At 39.1% G+C, this 21,975-nt stretch overlaps 1 protein-coding gene across 3 annotated transcripts in view; it reads left to right on the top strand.

Annotated features, from left to right (window-relative positions):
• Window positions 1-20,834, top strand: part of LOC132201454 (serine/threonine-protein kinase minibrain) — a 55,625-nt gene extending 34,791 nt beyond the window's left edge. For 2 of the 3 annotated variants that reach the window (XM_059627628.1, XM_059627627.1), the window contains 7 exons: window positions 1,558-1,823; window positions 12,850-13,038; window positions 13,103-13,250; window positions 13,596-13,882; window positions 13,941-14,087; window positions 14,302-14,731; window positions 16,630-20,834. In XM_059627628.1, the coding sequence (XP_059483611.1) occupies window positions 1,558-1,823; window positions 12,850-13,038; window positions 13,103-13,250; window positions 13,596-13,882; window positions 13,941-14,087; window positions 14,302-14,731; window positions 16,630-17,240 (2,078 nt within the window). In that variant the 3' untranslated portion in view covers window positions 17,241-20,834. Of the gene's footprint in view, window positions 1-1,557; window positions 1,824-12,849; window positions 13,039-13,102; window positions 13,251-13,595; window positions 13,883-13,940; window positions 14,088-14,301; window positions 14,732-15,073; window positions 15,165-16,629 lie in introns of all 3 variants that reach the window. The other variant, XR_009442274.1, reaches the window with a different exon arrangement.
• Window positions 20,835-21,975: the final 1,141 nt, after the last annotated feature.

Here is a 21,975-nt window from a genome sequence, read left to right as displayed (position 1 = left end):
TTTTTTATTCTATTAAGTAAATCACTTTATAAATGCCTAATAAATTTCTTAAATAATTGCACAGTCCACCAAAATGAGAGTAGTAACAATATTTAGAGATTTTCTTCTTTCCAACTCGTTATTTGAGCAAAACAACTTCATCATTAAAAGCCCATTATTCGCGGAAAATGTAGACCAAAGTACACCATAATTCAATAGTTGGGGTGAAAAATGAAACATCTTTCTACCCCCAGTGTACAGAACTGCACACTTTTTCCTTTTCCAGTAGACAAACAAATTGCCCCATCTGTATAAAAAAGACGTCTCCGCGCGCTTTCCGAGGAAGGCAAAGTTACGAGCGCAGATACTAAATAAAGTCGCGGAATGGCTGAATAATAACTCGGGCGGCGTATAATTATCAAGTCAGGACGCAAACAGCCGGCAATAAATAAATCGCGCGGGCGCACTTAGGCCGAGATGATTTTGGCTCGTAAACCCGGTGCATTAGCCAAAGTATCGCTCGCGTCACCAAGTCTAATATGGCGGCGCTGCACATTTTATTTATTTTATTGTAATAATAATAATAACATCACATGCGAGGAGGATGCAATAAAAGAAGCACGCCTCCGCCGCCCCCAACTCGCTGCCACAATAAAGCAATAGCCTCGCATGACCTCTTATTTTAAATTGCATAAATGCTTGTACATGGACGAGAGCTGCTGCAAGTTGTGCGCCAGAGACGAAAGAAAGTTTCTTGGCTGGGAAAATTGCAGTAAAAAAAGTACATAATTCAATTAATGTTTTCCAATAATTTCAAATTGAAATATATTTTACATGTTGAAAATTGTCTAAACAAATAGTTTTAAAATTAATTAGAACACGTCTTTAAATTTTATGAAGATTTAAAACTTCAAAAGTTTTTAACAGTTAAAAGAAGTTTTAATTTCCCTTTATTTATGAATAATTCTACACTTTATTTTGAACAAACTATAGGAAATTCGACCTAAAAATCGTTTGTAAACATTTGAAAGTAAGGAAAGTTTTCGGAAAATAAAAACTGATAATTTATATCTTTTTTCATAATTTATATCGATTTTACTAAATTAAGCAAACCCTTGTTTCAATTTGACGGGAACAACTTCAATTCCATTTCAAAAGTTATTAATAGAAATTTTAAATTTCCATGCAACAATCTGAAATTCTAGGTTTTTCCTTTATTAAACTTATTCAATCGTGAAATTTAAAATCTTTTGTTATAAAGTAATTTTCATTCAACCAAGTTTGGGCTACAACACCAATGCAAATGCAAAACGAGACTCTTCCTGCGGCCGAGATTTGATTTATGCAAGTCGGCCGCTGATCCGATTGCACCGAGTGCAATCATCACACGCAGGAAGCAAATCAGAGCCTCCGCGTTTGTAAAGATGGTCGGGCGGGGGTTGAATAATGCAAAAAAGTACTTTGCGTGCGGCTCGGATCGATCAGGTCGTGTGATTTCCCCGAACTGCCGAATTTCCCCACCGATTAATAAATTTTCTTTCCTTGTTTGACTGACGGTTTTTGCTCTGATGATTGCAGCCGGCGAGGTTGGCCCCGTGGGCCGCCTTCCCCAGCAGACGGCCGGCAGGGGCCACCACGCGCCCCTGTACGGCCGCCTCGTGCCCGAAGAGCAGCTCGAGCAGATCACCTCGTCGCTGGCCGCCGCGCCCGGCAGCATGGGCACGCCGGCCGCGGACATCCAGGCCATGCAGGCCAGGATTCCGCACCACTTCCGCGACCCCGCCACCGCACCCCTCCACAAACTCAGCGTGGACCTCATCAAGACTTACAAGCACATCAATGAGGTGAGGCGCAATTTTTTTTTTTTCAAATTTCAAAATATATCCATCCAAAAACGCAATTAGAGCTGGAATGAAAACATCTTTTTTGCCAATTTTAAAATTATTCAAAATATTAAAGCTGATCAAATATTTTTCTAAATATAAAAATGTCAATTGCACAAATCGGATAAAAATGATCATCTTCAAGGATTTTTTAATTTATTTTATTTGTTAAAAGTTTAGACGAAACACTTCAATGTTTATTTTGGGCTAAAACTTTAAATTTTAAATCTTTACTTTTCAGTTAAAACAGGAAAACTATGTTCGACATAAAGGGAAAGCATTCACAATGCAAACTAAAAATGCAAATTTGAAAAATGATACAGAAAAGCAAATAATCTTATAAATAAGTGGAAAAGAATGGAAGAATTTAAGGGTTAATTTTTAATATTATCATTTTTATATTAATATTCTTATAATTGTTATTATTATATTAATTTACTACAACCATTAAATTTGGAAAATTTCAGCAGAAGTTTTCCTAAAAGAATGTCTCCAACTGATTTTATTTTTATTTCGATTCAATGCTAAAAACTAATGCTTTTTATATTATTTTTTATACAAATAATAAATTATCTGATTATATTCAACTTTTAAATTTTTAGCGCGAGCAACATTTAGGACTTTTATTTTGAATTTTATTGTAATTTTTATTTATGCCAAAATCCAGTTTCAATTACTTAAATAAAATTTAATCTTACTTGCCCTGCATAAAAAAAAAATAAAATCAATTATATAAGACATTTTGAGCGCCAACCCTGGGGACTTGCGTTTTCCGCCCTGCCGAGTTTCTGTTTGCTGCGTATTTTTTTTTTTTTTCGGAAGCCGAGCGAAGCGGGGCGCGAAATTCAACAAGTAGCAGTGCAGAAATTTTAGCAGCGTCCAAACTTAATTATGTCGGCGGCTAGGGTTGGACTAGTCGTCGTCGTCGCTGGCCGACTTCAAAGCCTCGGTTGACCCGCGTGTCATTTCACGGAGGAGCGCGCGCGCCTGCGGTATTAGCATGTATGCAACCGGTAGGACTCGCAAGTCGTGCGGTTTGCCCAAGTTATTCGCCGCCGCCGGTCTAATTGAAAGCACTTTGCGAATCTGCACAGTTCCGCGCCCGTGATTTTCACCGGCCGTCTCGCCCTCCTTGGCGATTCAATTAAAAGTTTATCGCGAGCGGCACCTGCTTTGACGGCTGCATTCGCATTGCACCCATTCGCAGAATTAGCAACGTTTGCTATTTCCTAGAATGCAAAGATAAATTTAATTCATAAAGGAAATCACTCGGCTGCAGTTTAAAAGAGTTTTTGCATTTGACGTATGCAAACTTCAGCGTTCAAATATTTGTGAAAAGTGTTATTTTGCATAAAATTTTTATTTATTCTTTACAAACAATGCCAACGAAGTGAGAGGAAAGTTTTTTTCTAAGAATATCAATATTAACTTTTATATGAAAACACTCAAACTGATCAAGGAATTCTAACCATTTTAAAATATAGTCTAAATAAATTTACAAAATTATTGCTTTGTAAATTTTTAGTGTCGTATTGTTTATTTTATTTTATTTTTTTTATTTTTTTATAGACTTGATGTAAGATTTTGTGTATTTCATTTTGAATGGAGAATAAATGAATAGTAAAATGGTTTGGAAAATAAGTCTTTATTTTCACATATATTTTGAATCAGATTGACATAATTCGCCAAGATCCAGGGCCTGATTGAAATTTGAAGTGACTTTTTAATTAGTTTACGAATTTTCTTTTTGATATAAGATGGCATGCCTTAAAGTGTATAGTTAAAACTTTAGTCAAATAATGAAATAGCTTCGTGTAATATGTGAAACCTATAAGATTTGAATAAGTGCTTGAAATTTCCCGAAATACATATATGGTGAGGTGCGTTAAAAGTTTAAGCCTGGCTTTTTCTATTTAGGAATATAAAAATTTATGTATATTTTAGATATGAACAGAAAATTGTTATTCAAGAAGTTAACAATTGAGATTGTGTACATTTTTGGATTTATTTTATGATTTTAAGAAGTTAAATATTTCAATATGAATTTTTCTTATCTTTTTATCCTTGCATGTGAAGCTAGGAAGGGAAGTTTCTGCTGAAACTTAGGGTTCCTGCACTCAAAGTTGCTTAACTTCATCGTCCAACGTGACATTTTTATTAAAAAAAAAACTATTACTTTGATAAATTTCCCTCGGCTTTGGTTCCAAATTTTGATTCTCCTCACGAAACGATCAACTTGCGCGGCCGTCCTCTTTTCAATAAAAGTCACCCCAAAGTCTTCGGAGCGGATGCACTTTAGGTTTCTGGCAAAGAAGTTTCGGGATCGGATGTCATTTCGACGTTTTCCCTCGGAAAACAAGAGCGATCCAATAAAACAGCACGGGAAAGTGGAAAAGAAAGATGGATCGGGAGCGAGAATTGGGGAGTGCGGCGAATTCCGAGCGACCGCGTGCGGTTGGCAGTCAGTCAGTCATCGGCATGCGGCGGATCGAATTCCGAGCGCAATATCGTCGGGAGATATCGGCCGGCGTTGCCGCCGCCGCTGGCTGGCTGGCGAACGAACGAAGAATTCAAAGCGGCGGCGGCGGCGGCATAAAAGGCACCGTTAGCCAGCCGGCTAAACTTGGGTGCAGCCGTGACGTCACGCGGCGCGCGCGCTTGCGTCACGTGGTCTGGCCGTGGGTGCAGCCTTGCTCGCTCAGCCACCAGACATGTCTCGCTGCTTTTTTCGCGGCCGGCCGGCCGGCCGGCCACCCCGAGGATAATTTGATTATCCGAGACCGACGCCGCTGCCTCGCGCGCTAATCTTCTTTTTGCACACGTCCGGTTTTTATATATCTTTTTATTTTATTTTTTTCTGTCCGACATGCGTCAGAGAGAGATGCGGAATGATTAATTTGTTTGTTTGCCAATTGTTTTGCAATTACAATTTGTTTTGTCCGCGCGATTGCGAATGAAAAGAAAGAAAGAGAGGAACGTTGCCAAAGATGGTTTTTTCCTTCTCCCGGGAGGGCTGCTTTTGAAAGATAAAAACACTGGTGCGGCTATTCATTTTGTTTAATCGTCGCTGGCCAAGTGCTGAAGTTAAACGCCGGCGTTCAAGTAGCGGAATTTTGAAGATTAGGAATTGTTATTTTTTTAATCTTTAAATTATATTTTTCTTCTGATAAAAAGTTATGAAATTTTGAGCAATTTAATATAATTTAATTGTAAACTTCTAATTGAAAGAAAAGCAACGTTGATGAATTGAGAGCAAATTATTAAAACAAAAAAAAATCAACTGTGAATGAAGACGCTTTTTTTTGCATACACCAGTCCAGTAATTTTGTAATTAATTTGCAATTGTAGCGTAGCAAAAAATAAAATATAATCATAGAGTCAACAATGTCCATAAAAAAGATCGTTATATTTTCAACATTTCAAGCGTCATTGGTTCAAAATTTGTAAACAAGAATCTATCAAAGCAGATAAGATTAAAAAAATCATGCAAAAAGAAACATTCGTTTTTTTTCTTAACACCAACATTCTGCAAAATTAAAATTATTTCTGCAATTTTTTTTCGTCACAAATTTGCAAGTTTTCCCAATTTTGAAGATAATTCCGTATAAAATTTTTGCGCCTTGTACAAAATGAAACTTGCATCCTTACTCTGATAGTCCCGAATTTGAGTCGGGCAATTTGCCGGCGCCGGAGCTGCGGCAGTTTCGCCACCCTAAAACAGCCATTCTTCACGTATCTCGCAAATTAAGCCGCCTTTTAAGCAAGTTTGGCGAAAAAGGACGGCCATAGCACGTGCACGATCAGCGGCTGATAAGAATGAAAAGGCGAATCATCGTGTTCGTCTCGCTCGCTCGACAGGCGAAAAAGACTCTCGACTTTCCTCTCTCTGATGATAAAAGTTTTATTAGGTCAGATTGCGAGTGAAAAATAGCCGCGTGAACTTGCCTTTAAAAGCAGCCGCACCGTGCAGCTTATAAAACACTTTAAAACGCGCAAACTTGGACGAAAAACTTCCTTGCCCGACCTTATCATCATTTGCGATGTCGTCGGGCAAAAAATATCCTTGTTTTGTTCCTCGAAGGAAAATTACGTCTGGAAAAATTCAAATCGATTCGTTTTTCCTTTGTGGCGCAAAATTGAGACTCGCTCTCTCGCAGAGATCAAAAGGGAACGATCACAAGGCAAACGAGGCTGTTGCTTTTGTCGCGTAATTAGCAAGTTGCAGGTGCGACCAACCAAACGGCCGATGGGGAGGTTTACCTTCCGCGAATGCTTATTTTCAGCCCCCTCGAAACAAATGAATCCTCAGAATGTCATTCAATGTAACTGGACGAGCCAATAATTGTTGAACGGTCAAAGTACCTTTCAGATCAATTAATGATTTATTAGATCATTTTTGTGATTAATGATGCGTTTAATGCGTTAATAAATTAATTTATATTAATGAAGTTTACTTTTTAAGCGCAATTTTCAGTTAAAATGACAAAGTTAAAATCTTTTCAAAGTGAAATAGGTTTTTTGAACAGTTTTTTAAACTCTATGGAAAGAAAACAAATTATGAGATACAAATAAAATTTGAAAGAGAAAAATCTGCGGAGTAAAAATTGCATTTATAGCTAATTTAAAGCTCATATTTAAAAAGAAGGTCGGAAATTTAGAAAAAAATAATCATCAAGTTTGCTTTTGAAAAAATAAAAAATGAAAAAAATCTCAAATATTATCAGAATGACTTAATCCCCAAAGACTGAAAAAATGTTCTACTAATTAATTTTGCCAATTTTTGATGTTTTTATTTAACTTTTTAAAAGTGTTTAAATGCGTTTGGATTTTATCAGAATTGAAAACAATTTTTGTTTCCCTTACAAATGGAAACTCTCCACTTTTCCAAAGCTGCGAACTTGTTGCTTCGAAGCACGTGCGAAATCTGGATGTTATTATTTGGGTAGTTATGCATCCCGTCTGACAAATTATGCAATCCGCGCGTCGCTCGCTTCCTAAACTTGCAAACGACGCTTTTATACACCTTCTCAGCGTCGGTCCGCTTTTTTAAGTGGGGTCTTGAGAGAGAGGCCGGGCTATACGGCGCGAGTTATTGGTCGTTTCGCAGCCGAGACGCTTTAATGGCGTGCGTGCGTGGGAAAGCAGCAGTTAAAAAATCAACACAAGATTCAAAATCAAGATGAATGACAGTAGACCGGGTCTCGGCTTACGAGCTTAGGTCAAATGCCGGTCCAAGAGGAAGGAAGAGAAGTCCTTGATTTCATCAAATCACATCAACGTTTATTATCAAGATAAATTTTAATTGTTTTTTAATGACTTGAAATGTTCACCATTTTATCGATCTTTCAAATTATTTTGAGAAAAGACGTCAATAAACAGTTGTAGCAAGTCATTCTCTCTTAATATTCAACAAAGATGTTTTTCTAACTTGCTGGAGAAAAGCTTGAAATTGAATGTTTCGTTCTGGAAATTTTTTTATCTGCATTTTTCAGCTATTTTATTATTATTTCGCATGATGGACAAACTCAAATTTCTGATTAAATTTAAAAAAAAAAAAGTAGTTTCAAACATATTTAAATTATCCATTAGCATATATCGCCCACGTGCACGTGCGTTAAATGCCAGACGCACTTTGGTATTTCGATCAGGCAGCCGCAAGTTCAAACAATTTAGTGTCCCACGCGCAAAAAGCCGCCGCCGCCGCCGAATAAACTTTCGCCACTTTCCCCAATTTGCTTTTGATACGCGAGTGAGTGAGCGAGAGCAAACAATGGGGATGGATAGATGGCTGGCCAGAATCCTCTTTGCCCTCGATCGGCGGCGAAAGGTCAAAATGCCTCCAGCCAGTGCGTCGACGGATAACAAAACTGAGCGAATAAAAAAATATTACGGCGCGGTAATCTGGTTAGAACGAGAGACGCACGAGCGCACTCGTAAATATCACGCGGGCGAAAATAGATCTAGAGAGAGAGGAGCAGCGCAATCGACAGCTGATTCTCGTTTCGATTCGCTGATTAAATTACATGCACGTTTCCAGTGGCAATTGCAGATCAAATATCGGCAAATCAAAGCAAGATCTAAAATGTTATATCTTTTTTTCAACATAATTAAAAATAATTTTGTGCGAAGAAAGAAGGATTGTTATTATTTAATTTTGAAATTATTCAAAATTATTTTTTGTACAAACTTTTTACAAAAATTTTACAATGAATTAATTTCACTGTCAGCTAAGATTTAAATTTTGAGTTTGGTTAATTAAATTTATCAGCAAATTCTTAAATGGATCGCCAAACCAGTTGTTAATTGTTGTTTTGAGTTTTTTTTTAATATTTTTTATTTTTTTAGAGTGTTTGCATTGTATTTCATTTTCCATTGTTATTATCTGTTTTAATTTAATGTGGATTCAGAACCTGAGGTACAAAATGAAAAGAATTTAATCTTATCTGTATAGACTTGTAAGAAAATTAATATTTTCTAATTTAGAAATTGGATTTTCCCCCCCTGAGAACTGCTTTTCTCGGTCAGTTTCGAAATCCACAAATTGATTTTGCTGGAAATTAATGAATATTTTAGAAAAGACAGTGTTCGGTTTGTTGTTTAAGAAAGAAAACAATCGTGGCAACCTTGGAACTAAAACTGGTGGTTCCTTGGATTTAAAACTGATGAGAACCGAAAAAAACCGATAATTAACCTTTTATTTTGTTTAAGTGTTTTTGTTTTGATGAGGGATTCAAGTGGTGCTAGGGTTGAAAGTTAAAACCATTCTTTGTGCTTGCATGTGGGTTTCTCGCTTTTTCCGCAACAAAGCGTGTGCGTCGGGGTTCGAGAGCGAAGTTTGGCAGTACGTGCGGTAAATAGGGTCCATTAAAGCGAGGCGATTGAAGACGGCGGCGGCGGCGGCGAGAGGGCCGGTGGTAGTTATTGATGAAAAGGTCAGCGCGGTGGCAGCGAAACAGACTGTCTGCGGCTATGAATAGCGGCAGCGGCCGAAATAAACCGCTCTCACGTCGTGGGCTCGGAATCAAATTAAAACACCTTGACTCGCGCGAAACTTAGTATTTTGTCAAAAGTATAGTTACGAGCGCGGCTATAAATAAAACCGGAGCGAGAATTATTGCTGGAGCTGTGCCGATGCCGCCCTCGCCGCTTCAATTGCTGCACTGCGAATTGCGGTCCAGTGAATCACGCGGTATTTCCGCGAGTCGCGCCTTTCAAGGAAGACTTTTTGCTCGCGGGGGAGAAATGAGGAAATGTCGGAATCATTCGTTTTTGCAGCAAAAGACAAAGGTTAAATGTATTCAAAAGGGCGCTTCTGTATTCAAAAATTGACTAAATTATGTTGCAAAAGGTCAAATTTTTGTTTTTCTAAAAAGATTGTGAAATTCGAGGGGTGATCAATTTTACCGCTAGAGGATTTCTTGCTAATTAAAATTGTAAAGGTCAGTGATTTTCATTCAAATGTCAAAAGTAAATACAGCCAACTGAAAGGTTAACCTCTGCAAAGTAAATGTGGGCGGAATTTTGATTTATATTTTATTGCTGCGCTCAAATATAATGATTTAAACCTTTGGTTTTTTTTGTTACAAATCATTTTGGCCACCATTATATCAGTTTGCTCTCAAACTGGTCAGTTAAAAATTTTTGAAATAAAATACATAATTTTTTAAAAATGGTGTTTAATTGTTGCAACAAAAATTAAAAAAAATGACCTGGTTAATATTGAATTTTTTTTACGCTAGAAATGGTTTTTTAACGTCATTTCCATTGAGACAGAAAATTAACAAATTATAAAAACTGAATTTCATTTCAATCAGATTCTGCCTAATTAAAACAATACAAATTTCATAATATTGTCGTCCATCAAATTAAAATCAATTGGTTCTCAAGTGTCTCGACGAAAAATCTTACTAAATATTAAAAGATTCCTGTTGAAAAAAATTCAGAATGATTTTATGATTTGCTTTTTTCTGCATTGGTTTTGAAAACTTTCAGCCATCTAACATTTAAATCGAAATTATTTCGGTAGGTTTCTTGAAGATTGGCGCAGACATTTCCACATCGCGAGATATTTGCCGACAAAATCAGCCCGTCGTGAGGGAAACGCCGTGCCATTTCCGCGTCGCGAATCACGTTTCGCAGCAGCGACGGTGCAGTGCAGCCTCCATTTTTCAGTCGGCCCACCAAGTCTGCGAGCTTGGCCGCGGGCGCGCTCTGTGTGCCTTTAAAGGGGATGTTTTTGCCGAGAGTTGGCGAATCGGCCTCTTTTTCCCCGCTCGGCAGACGTGCAGCGACGGGGCGATGGAAAGAAAAATAGACAAAGATAGAAAGAAAAAAAGACTCGGGCGGGGGTGGACCTTTCATATGTCAAAGGTCACCAACACTAAAATCCCTAATTATATCTTTTTTCACCGAATTATAATTAATTTTATTTCTATTATTGAAATAAATTCAATTTTGGAACTTCTTTTTGATTACAAAGTTAATCGCTCGGTTGAAATGGAGATTTTGACAATTAAGTTGAAATTTTGCGAGGGTTACGCGTGCTCTTTAGGCGGCGCCGTGCTGGTCTCTAGCGACGGTCCACGGCAACTCGGAAAGCTGGCTGACGGCGGCATACATTATCGATCGGCACGCAAGCGAAACTCGAATTCTCGCTCAACCCTTTAAAGCAAGGCCTACTGCAAAACTGCCGGCAGAAAGATGATGATGCTGCCGAGCGGGATGCCTGCCTGCTTTTGTTGCTCGCCACGCCGCCAGAATAAATCAACACGGAACGAATCACGCAACTTTCGACCGGCAAACAGCCTTTGTTCGCAAAACGAGCCCGGCCCGCCCGCCTCCGCCTCCGCCGCACCGACTCGAGGGGGCGAATTTTTGGCCGATGGATTTATTGAGCCGCTGAGTGACAGCACGGCAAACTTGGCTCGGCAAATATTGCCCGAGCCGCGCTGCGACGCAAACCGCAGATCAAACTTTTGTGTGAATGCAGCGAGCGCCGGCCGCCGAGCCAGAGAAGAACAAGTCGTGCTGCCAAAAACGCCGCCGTCAAATCGAGTTTCGCTCGTGCGAGCCGCATTGTTGCTTTGCGCGCGGAAAGAGACCTAGAAACGAGGAAAATGTCCGCACGCACTAAAGTGGCTGACACCTGCTGGAGCCGATTCAATATTTCCAATTAAATTGATGCAAATAAAATGAATCGTTGCAGAATCTCTTCTAATTAAATGAATCTTGGACAAGTTTAAAAACATTAAATTATCAGAGTTTAGAAAATTTCAATTTTCAGTTGCAATTTTTACATAACTTTTCCATTATGATCTACAATCAAAAAGGCAAAGGGTGGAAAATTCAAATTTAAATTATTAATTTGGTACAAAAGGAAGCACCCCCGTAAATTCTATAATTTTGAGTTTTAGAAATTTTGAAATAATATCTCAGCAATATGAATTATTATTATTATTGCCGTTTATTTGTCCAAATTGTTACATCACATTGTTTACATACAAATGTTGAGAACAATAGTTTATTTGAGAGAGAAAAAAAATGAATTGTTGGACAAAACGGCACCACCACTAGCAAGAATTTTGCTAAAACTTATGAGATCAAAAATGCCTTATCCGCCGCTTCTAAAATTTTACTAGACGATTTTTTTTCTAAATATTTTAATTCAAACAAAGGATCAAAAGAAAAATTTCACATTAATTTGTTTACTCTAGTGATTTTGAATTTCTAGAAATTCTAGTCCTCATCTTTCCTGGTATTTCTTATTTCATTTCTTGCTGCATCTAGATTTGCTCATTTCAGAGATAGATTTTATAAATTTTTCTGTTCAAAAATGTCATTTTTACCGTCACGCAAATGGCGCATTAATGATGAAAAAAATGTAGCCTTACAAAAATATGTTTGTTAAAATTTGGAATTCTTATTTTAGCTTTTTCATTTGCCACTCAATTTTAATTCCTGGTTTTTTTATAAAAAATCAAATTATTTGTTATTGTTGTTGTTAATTTGTCTACATTAACAGCATTCAATTATTGAAAGATATTGAACAAATTTCTTTCTTTCGCTTTCTTTATTTAAAATTTTCGTCCTAAATTTACTGATTTCAGCAAATCGCTTTACATAATTTTAACTCCTGGTTGTGCGCAGAAAACACATTTTTATTAAAACAATAATAATAATTAAATAGCAATTAATAATGAGCCCTTGAAGAACGCGTACTCAAAAAGCCTGCCCCGAAAATATTCAATTTTGTAATTCTTTTTTCAATTTAATTTTTTTTTAATTCAATAAGATTTTTAACAAGTAAATGTGATTTGGAATTCAATTTGACCTAAAAAAAGTTGTGAAAAACACCAGCCCAGTGGGGTTTTGAACCCGTCTTGGTCGGCTCACAGGTCTGTAGGTACCTTACAGCCTGTGAGTCCTACCGTGCGTGATCTCACCCACTGGGCTAGCCAGTGCACTGAACAATGAGCTCAAAAAATCGGCTTATCAACAGTGACAGACCGGAAAAGGGTTGCGCATCACAACAATGAAACATTGCTTTGATTGTTGTTTGAGCAACAATAAAAAAAGTAAAATCAAAATTTGCTCTAACTGTTGTGATGCTTGTGGTCAAATTTAAATTACTTTTTCCAGTGACCATTTGAAATATAATTCCTGTGATTATTTCGTTAGAAATCAAAAGATTTGCGTTCGAAATATTCAAGTAAACAACTCACGTACTTGTATTTAAAGCAAAAAAGTGTTCTAACTTTAATAGAAAAATTCCAGCTCTAATTGCGTTGCAAAGTTTCCCAAGTTTAGTTTTTTCCTCGAAGGAAAAAACTTGTCGACGCACAGCAAGACATAAAAGACAACGAGCGGCACCGCTTGTTTCTTCCTCCTCATTTCTCAATTTTTTTCCCTTTCCGTTCGCAAACCTAATTTCTTTCCGATGCTTGCAAAGAAAGAAAGTTTGCTCACACGAGTGTTGTTGTTTTTGCAGGTGTACTACGCAAAGAAGAAAAGACGGGCGCAGCAGACGCAGGGCGAGGACTCGTCTCACAAGAAGGAACGAAAGTTGTACAATGATGGCTACGACGACGACAACCACGACTACATTATCAAGACGGGCGAAAAGTTCCTCGACAGATACGAGATCGACTCGCTCATCGGCAAGGGCTCCTTTGGTCAGGTAAGAAATTGGAACAAAAATTTATAAAAAAGACGTAGTATTAATAAAAATGTGATGTTTCCAGGTCGTGAAGGCCTTCGACCATGACGAGCAGTGCCACGTGGCGATCAAAATCATCAAGAACAAGAAGCCCTTCTTGAATCAAGCACAGATAGAAGTTAAATTGTTAGAAATGATGAATGACGCTGACGCCGACAACAAATTTTACATAGGTTTGTAATTCAATCAAATTGAGAAATGGAACTATTTGATTTTAAATTTTCTGATTTATTTCTTTAATTTTGAAATATTATAGCATTCTATAAATAAATTTAATTATTAAATTTTCATTTATAGACAAATTAACTTTTTTTACAACATTCAAATCTAATTAAATTCAATAATATTTTTATATAAATTTTATAGTTGTATATTTAAAATTAAAATATTTCAATTATTGCTGGTTTTTTCCCACATTTTTTACGTTCAATTGTTGAAAAAAGGAATTGTTGGACAAAACGGCACCACCATTTTGCTTTTGGGCTTGAATTTTAATTGCAATTTTGTTCCTTTTGCAGTGAAATTGAAGCGGCACTTCATGTGGCGGAATCATTTATGCCTAGTGTTTGAGCTCCTCTCGTACAACCTGTATGACCTCTTGAGGAACACCAACTTCCGAGGGGTGTCGCTCAACCTGACGCGCAAGTTCGCGCAGCAGTTGTGCACGGCGCTGCTCTTCCTCTCGACCCCCAAGCTCAGCATCATCCATTGCGACCTCAAGCCTGAAAACATTCTTCTCTGTAACCCCAAGCGATCAGCAATCAAGATTGTAGATTTCGGCAGCTCGTGTCAACTTGGTCAAAGGGTTTGTGATTTTCCCTGGCAAATATTTTCGAGGCTAATAATTTTGAACAATATTGCAGATATACCAGTATATCCAGTCCAGGTTTTACCGATCACCAGAAGTTCTTCTTGGTATACCTTACGACTTAGCGATAGATATGTGGAGTTTGGGTTGCATTCTAGTAGAGATGCATACAGGTGAACCACTGTTTAGTGGAGCTAATGAGGTGAGTTCAAATGTCTAATTAATCATCAAATTTAAATTAAAACAATTAATAATTTCTATACTGAAGCTATCTAAATTATTTGGAAACAATTTTAACATTTCAATTATTCTTAAAAATTAAAAAGGTTCTTTCGATTGAAAAACTTCAGTGGCCTTTTTAGAAGTGATTTATGTTGTTTTGAGTTGCATTTTAATGAAATTTCCTTGCATTTCAGGTGGACCAAATGAATAAAATAGTAGAGGTGCTAGGCATGCCACCGAGGCACATCCTCGACCAAGCACACAAGGCGCGCAAATACTTTGACAAGTTACCCGACGGTTCTTATGTGCTGAAGAAGCCCAAGGACGGCAAGCGTTATCGCGCACCAGGCTCAAGACGTCTCAGTGATATAGTGGGTGTAGAAACTGGAGGTCCCGGCGGCCGACGGGCCGGCGAGCCCGGACACTCAGTCAGTGATTACCTTAAGTTTCGTGAACTCGTGCTGCGCATGCTCGACTACGACCCCAAGACGCGGGTCACGCCGTTCTACGCGCTGCAGCACAGTTTCTTCAAACGCACAGCCGACGAGTCGACCAACACGAGTCACAGCGCCAGTCCGGCACTCGAGCCGCCCCTTCCGCAGCCCTCTTCGTCCGGAGGCCAAGGTGAGCTTTGCCGAGCCCCCTCAAAATCTGAATGCGCGTCCGGACAGGGACTTTTAGGCCTTTCGTTCACACAAAGGAGTTCTCTTCGAGCTCAGGATTCGGACGAATTTTGATTTTGAACATCTGCGAGTCCGAATCCTGAAGACGGAACTCTCGAAGTGTACATAATCAATTAACATGTGTCTGTACAATTCACACTCAATAATTTCTGACGACAACTCATCTCCTCTCAAAATTCATTAGCTCCGTTTAACATTTTAACCTGGCAATTAACTTTCTCTCTCTCTACTTGGCTGCGCGGCCTGCTCTGAGTTCTGACTAACAAATTGTCCCCTCTCGCAGCAGATGTATTGCCCGCCCAGTTTGTGACCCGATGACTAACGCTAACTGCTGGCTCTCGGGCAGAGGCCAGCCCAGGTGTGCCCTCCTCCTAGTAAGTCAACAACAGGACCTTTCAATTGATTGACTCGAACCACTCACTCGATAGGCGCTGCAGCTGCCCAAAGTGACGCTCTTTCCTAATTTCAATTCAAATCATTAAACAATTTCAAAATTCTTATGTGAAAATGATTGTTTTGAGCGTCCCTTTTGGCAGTGGCGTCTCGTACAATAATTGTGGCCTCCCCAGCCATGCATGTGATGCGTCCGACTCTCTATAGCTGCCCGTTCGTTATCAACCCCTGTCAACACCTGCTCGACCAGTTTATTCATTGATTTGTATCTCGCTACCAGCTCTCTATACATCTCGCTCATTACATTTACATTATCCAACTTGGATGTGTGTTCTTGATTATCTCATTACCCTATCGATCAAACCGATGACTGTCTCTCGTTGCAAACAAACCAACTCTTACAATTAGAGCAGACATACTTAAAGTAGTCGCAGTGCAATAATCACACCCTGTCACTTAATTAATTCTTCCGCGCTGTACATTAATTACTGTGCTGTTCCATCGAGCGGCCGCCGTTTGTTTGTTTCTCCTCCCTAAATTTTGTTACTCATTTTTTTTTTGTAATTAAATTTCTTTTCTTTCGCTCTCTCCGGCCTCAAATTCCAAATTGTACTGGAAGTGCATGCGATGACGATTAGACTAATTGGCACCCACCCACCCACCCCCACTGGAACTTTGTAAATCTGAATATATTTATTTTATACAACTCTGCAGTCGCTTCTGATTAGATCGGAATCAGAGTAGTTGTGATTCGACACACACCCAGTGTATTTAGTCCGAGCACTGCATTGCAGAAATGACACACCAAATTTTCGGATTATGATTTATTTATTAATTCGGAAACCAAATTGAGACAATTTTTTTTTAAATTTTTAACATCCTGAGTTTGATGAGTTGAGAGTTTTCATTTGTTCTTCCTGTTTTGTCGCTCCCGTTATTTAAAAGTACCATATGTGCTTCTGGTTTCTGTCTAACCTTTGTTCAGATTACAGCAATCAGGCTGGTCTCCGCCTGAATTTTCAACCAGATTTATTATTGATTTGTTTTATGCTTTTTTTCTCGATTTTGATACATCAAACAAATTTAAAATCACCCTGAGATTGAACTAATATAAAAAAGGAGGGTAAATGATTAGAATAAATTTATTAAAAATAAACTCATAAATTATTACCATCTAATAAAAATTTAAGGTTTTGTAAAAGATAAAATCATTTATTTTAAATGACAAAGTTAAAATCTGGCCTCTAGGGGGACTTTTCATTTAATTTAAAATTTCATACTTGACCAAATTACAATTTTTCTAGCAAATAAAAAATTGTTGATATGATTATAAAACAAACATGGCCGATTTTCCATTTGTTTGATATTCTCACAAAAGTCTCCAACCAAAATATAATCAACTCTGGGTCCAACTTTGAGACAAAACTGACGATTTTTCTGTTTCAGCTCTGAGCCTGGTCAATAAGATTCAGCGGAGCGGCGCGCAGCGGCCCAACCACAACCACCACAGCATGGGCCCAGCCAACTTCGTGGCGCACCCGGCCACCTCGAGTTTCGTGCACGACGCGACGCAGACTGCGGCGGCGGCGGTGGTCAATGACTTCGGCGGTTGCAAGTCGCCGCTGCGGTACGCACCGTTCGGCGCCGGCGGACCGCCGGCGTCGGTGCAGGCGCCGAGTGGCGGCGCCGGCGGCGCCGCCATGGACTACGACTCGCCGTGGCTCAACTGCTACCCGGGCGTGCAGCAGACGCAGCCGACGCACCACGTCCACCACGTGGTGTCCTCCCGCGGCGGGGGTGGCGGCGGCGGGGGGCCGGCGCGGCCGCCCCCGCAGGCCTACCTGCCCTCGTCGCTGCCCGTGGACCTCGAGTCGGCCGCGTTCCACCTCAAGGTGCACCACCCGGGCGTGCACCTGATGCAGCCGCCGTTCGGGGCGCCGACTGACGGCGCCGCGCCGACGGTGGCGCCCGTCCGGCAGGACTCGTCCAGTGGGGACCGCGAGGACAGTCCCATGATGGGGGTGTGCGTGCAGCAGAGCCCAGTGGTCAGCCATTAATGTTGGCCCCCCTGGCTAGGTGCACCCGTCACGGACACGCAGCATCTGTGTGTGTGTGTGGAAATTAGTAAAAAAAAATGTTAATCGGAGAGAGAGAGAGAGAGAAAAAAAAAAATAAGAGCGGACGCTCAGTGTGCCGTTCTGGAAGATAAGCAAGCGCCCCCCGCCCACCCCTTCGACCGACAGACCTCCTCATCCGCAAAGAAGAAGAAGAAGGAAAATGAATGTCCCTGATTGACCGACCGACCTTCGACCGCCCTCGGGAAGCGTCTAATTTTTAATCGGATAGGCTAAAAATGTCTTTTTTAAGTGCTGTGAGTGACTTTTTACATCATACATACATACTGTAAAGGTGTACATGTTAAATTATGAATCAAGGGGGATTACTGCTATTTATTACTACGATTATATATATTATATATACGCTACGGCAAGAAAAGAAGCAGACACACACACACTAAAATATAAAGCTACACATACACACTACTTCTTAAAGTTAAAAGAGAGAGAAACACACACACAATGGACTCACTCACTCACTCTACAGGCCTTGTTTGAACCCTGGCTTGGAGTCGCGCTAATTTCCCTTCCTCGCCAGATGCTGTTGTTTCGAAATGTATTTGAGCTGAAAATGATCACTGGCGAGGGAAAACAATTGAAAACTCCAACCCTCGGTTTCCGAAGAGCCTCTCTTTACACGTGCATTGCAAGCGAGATATGATTGATTATTTGTCAAGCCGTAGATCGACGAACTCCTTCCCTTCTCTCACCTTCGACATCCGGCGGCCACCTCGGCCGTCCCTCTGAGCGGCCGCGGCTTCTGTCGTTTCGATTTTCTTCGACCCCGCAGGCTGGCCTTTCGAGCCCGGCGCCGGGGGCGGCGGTGGCACGGCCGAACTGCAGAAAGTATATAAAATTAGGAAGCCGCCTGTCGTAACATACGTGAAACACATACACATGCATACATTAGTTTCGAGAGAGGATGATGGAAGGACGCATTTCCAGAGCCACTATATAAACTATCTACGATAACCAATCAAACGTTGTTCGTTTTTGAACCGTCGGCTTCAAGGAAATTTGAAAACAGACAATTATAAACGAGATTTAGAGACAGAGCAGAATGAAATTCTTGTGATTACTGTATATGAGTGACGACTCTGCATAGCGTTTTGTGTAAATGCAGCGGACACATGCATAATTTATTTTAGACGAATCCCCGATGTGCAATAAAACGTATACTAAACCTTCTGAAGCTGATCGGTATCTAAACTGTAAGGATTAATAATCTAAGTTGCGTGGTGATTAAATTAATTAATTTATTGCCTGATTGAATGGAATAGTTATTAATTGCTCGTTTGTTTTATCCGGAGAAGAGTTTCAGAACTTAGAAGAAAATGACGACAGCTGATTCATTTCTTATTTTCATTGTTATAATATAACAGACGTTTTATCATTCGGAGCTCTTTTCGTTACAAAGTATTCGAATATCGGAGAACCTGGTGATACGAGAAACAGGGCCTTCCGTTGTCCTCTTTTCTCCCCCCATTTGCAGTTATACTTACTCTAATAATTAAAAGCTATGCAAAAGTAAATCTCTTACCAGAAAACAAATATGATGAACTAAATCAAATAAAAACTCTTAGTGGCAAAAATAAAAAATCCTTCACTGTGTATTTCCTGACCGAAGTCGAAAATATTCACACCACCAAAAACAAGAAGGGGCGAATCATCTCCTTTGTTTATTGAACAATTTCATAACCATATTGATCGGAACTGGAAAAATTTGCTGCATTTTTCGATTGTAAAAATCCAAATCAGTATCTGACACATCCAGTGTTTCACATCTGGAAACTTAATTTATTTTCGTCCCCTACGGCAGCTACTGGTTTTGCGTTTTTTAATTTATTTTCCTGTAGGAACGTGTGTAGTTGTTATAATTTCTTTGTTTTTGTTACTTTGTGTGCGTGGTTTGACCCCCCAAAAAATTTGTCGGAGTTTTCGTTCGTTGGTTTTTCGTTGATTCCAAAGTGGCAAAAAGCAGCTCGCCACTTTTGACGAATAAAAATCTTTTTCGGAAACAAACAAAAAATTGGAAAAATTGCTGAAAAGTCCCGAGCTGCTTTTTAACCACAATCTGCAGACTGCACTGACACATTCAACATTTTACACACGCTAGAGAAAAAAAAGTATAACAAACACAGACCTCACGACTCCTGCCAACTGATGGACTCACTCACGCATTCTCACTCATTAATAAAAATAAAAAACTCTCCTTGGCCTCCCGGACTCATTCAGTAGCAATTTATACCAAGCAAACTGAGCTTCAAGTTCCACTCGAGAGTGACTCTGATATTAAAATATACTGAAGGTAGATCGACCGATGAAAAAAAAAATATTAAGAAAATAATCCTCGCTCGTCCGAGCACCGGGTCGGCGCGTCCGAGCACTTGAAAAGTGGCCTCAACCGGGGCTTCGGCCGGTGCGGCCTCGAGGGCGAGGACTAAAGCATCGCTTAGTTAAGGCAGAAAATAATTACAAAGTGAAATTATTAAAACAAAAAGCAGCAGCGACACAGCCACTTTTTCTACACCAGCCCTCTCCAGAGGCGCGGACAAAAGACAAGTCACAGTGAGCCAGGCTCGAGTTCTCTCATCCCCCTGAACGGTTTTTTTCGAATCAAAATTTGAAAATGAATTCCACAGTGTGTCACGATAGAAAAAATGAAACCTCCCTAATTGTTGTCGAACGAACGGGAGAGAAAGAAACCTGCTATACTTCTAACTACTGTAATTCACAAACACACACACTCACGCATCCTCTACATAAACTACCTGTGTACATAAAAAAAAAACGCAGAAGAAATTGAAGCACGCGCTCGAGACAACGAGAAGATTTGCATAATTAAATATTCATTATAAAAAGCAATCACACAATCCACAGCTACAGTTTTTCGGGGTTCAATACAAAATTCTCGTTTTATGCTCGCGTTAAATGGTGGATAAAGTTTCTCACCGTTTAATTCGGGTGTTGCAAATTTTTGACAGGAATTCAGCAGTGTAATGTGATGATTATTATATATCATTGAAAAAATTACAAGAAAAAATGATGAAACTCGAGCATATATGAAGATTATTGTGAGAGAATTTGAGATGTTTATTATTATAAATCAATATCGACAGACTCGCAGACTTAATTATTAATTATACACGCAACTCACTCACACAAATGCAAGCAAGGCAGTTTGAACAATGGCCCCATAATTGCTCGTATCGGACAGCAGGACATTAATTAATCTCTCTGTGTTACAAGAAAAAAAGCAGTGTTGTATTCACTCCTCGAGAACTCCCGCAGGACAAAAGTCAAAACAAAATACAGAAAGTGTTTATACCAAAATATTTAACGAAAAATAAATCTGTTTCGAGACGCGAAACCGTGCAGTATCCAACAACCATTATTTGCCGTGATATAAAGAAAAAATTATCCAATAACTCTCTGAAAAATGGTTCCAAATCTGTGGTTTACGAATGAAAAAATATTAAAAAAAAAAAATTGTTCAGAGAATTGTATATCTTATTGATCAATCAATCTCTCTCATGATAGCTGAAGGAAAAGGTATACTGTTAATTAATTATTAAACAACAACAACAAAACTACCCGGTGAGAAAAATAAAATTGATCCACAGATTGATTGTTTGCTGAAAAAATATTTATATGAAAATGATGTTTTGTGTCGCGAACACACGCCCCTCTCACATTGTTCAAAGTGTCTCGATTCAGTTTCGTCGTCATTTGTATAAAAATCGCAATTTTCGTACCCCAGCTGCACTGAAAGCAGTGCGCCGGCACCGCCGCAACCCGCATACACGTCGCCGGAGATCAAAACTCACACACTTTTGTCGACGAAATACACACGAGATAGTAAATATTTTTGACATTTTAAAAAAGAAAACGGCGAAAAAAATATACACTGTTGAAAAATAAACAGAACCGGCCGGGACGCGGCGGCGGACCGTCGGCGCTGCTTTTGGCCAAAGAGTATATAATTAATTATAATTATATTAAAAAATATATTACTTATCGACTTAAAGATACACAGACACACGCAAACGAGATGTACATAACATACCTCCTCCCTGTCGAACCTCGTACGGTGAAAAGAATTTTTAACACACTCACACGCAGCATTTCACACACACAATTTGTATAGGAGCAAAAAAGAACAGACGAATATAATTCTATATCATCCACATCTCTGTCTTTTTCTATGAAATGTTTGTAAAAATCTCGATTCGAGTATATAATTTATTTACTATACATATTGTTATGCATTTCATCTCTCATCGGACGAAAGAACATTAAATTATAGGACGAAAACCAACCGACACATATTTTTGATCAGAAAAAGAAATAATTATTACAAATAATCTCAACCGACGCCGGAGAATCCTCTGTCTGTATACCTTTCGAAATTCACAAACACGCGCATCAATTGAACAAACAAAAAAAAACTTGAAACTTGTTGCTGGATTTTTCTTTTGAATTGTTTCGACGATGATGAATCACAAACCACCCTCGACTTATTTTGTAAGCGGTGCCATCTCTTTATATAAACAACTGCCCTCTCCCCGAAAGCAGAAAACGTGTAAAAAAAAAATGCAAAAAACGGTATATAAAAAATGGAAAAAACTGAAGAAAAATATTTCTGTCGTCAAAAAGATGAGCCAATCGTGATTGT

The sequence above is a fragment of the Neocloeon triangulifer genome, unplaced genomic scaffold (genome assembly GCF_031216515.1).
Source record: "Neocloeon triangulifer isolate White Clay Creek 2 clone unplaced genomic scaffold, ASM3121651v1 ptg000014l, whole genome shotgun sequence".
NCBI classification, from domain to species: Eukaryota; Metazoa; Arthropoda; class Insecta; order Ephemeroptera; family Baetidae; genus Neocloeon; species Neocloeon triangulifer.
Note: the sequence above shows the minus strand (reverse complement) of the source record. Positions and strands in the feature narration are given on the sequence as shown.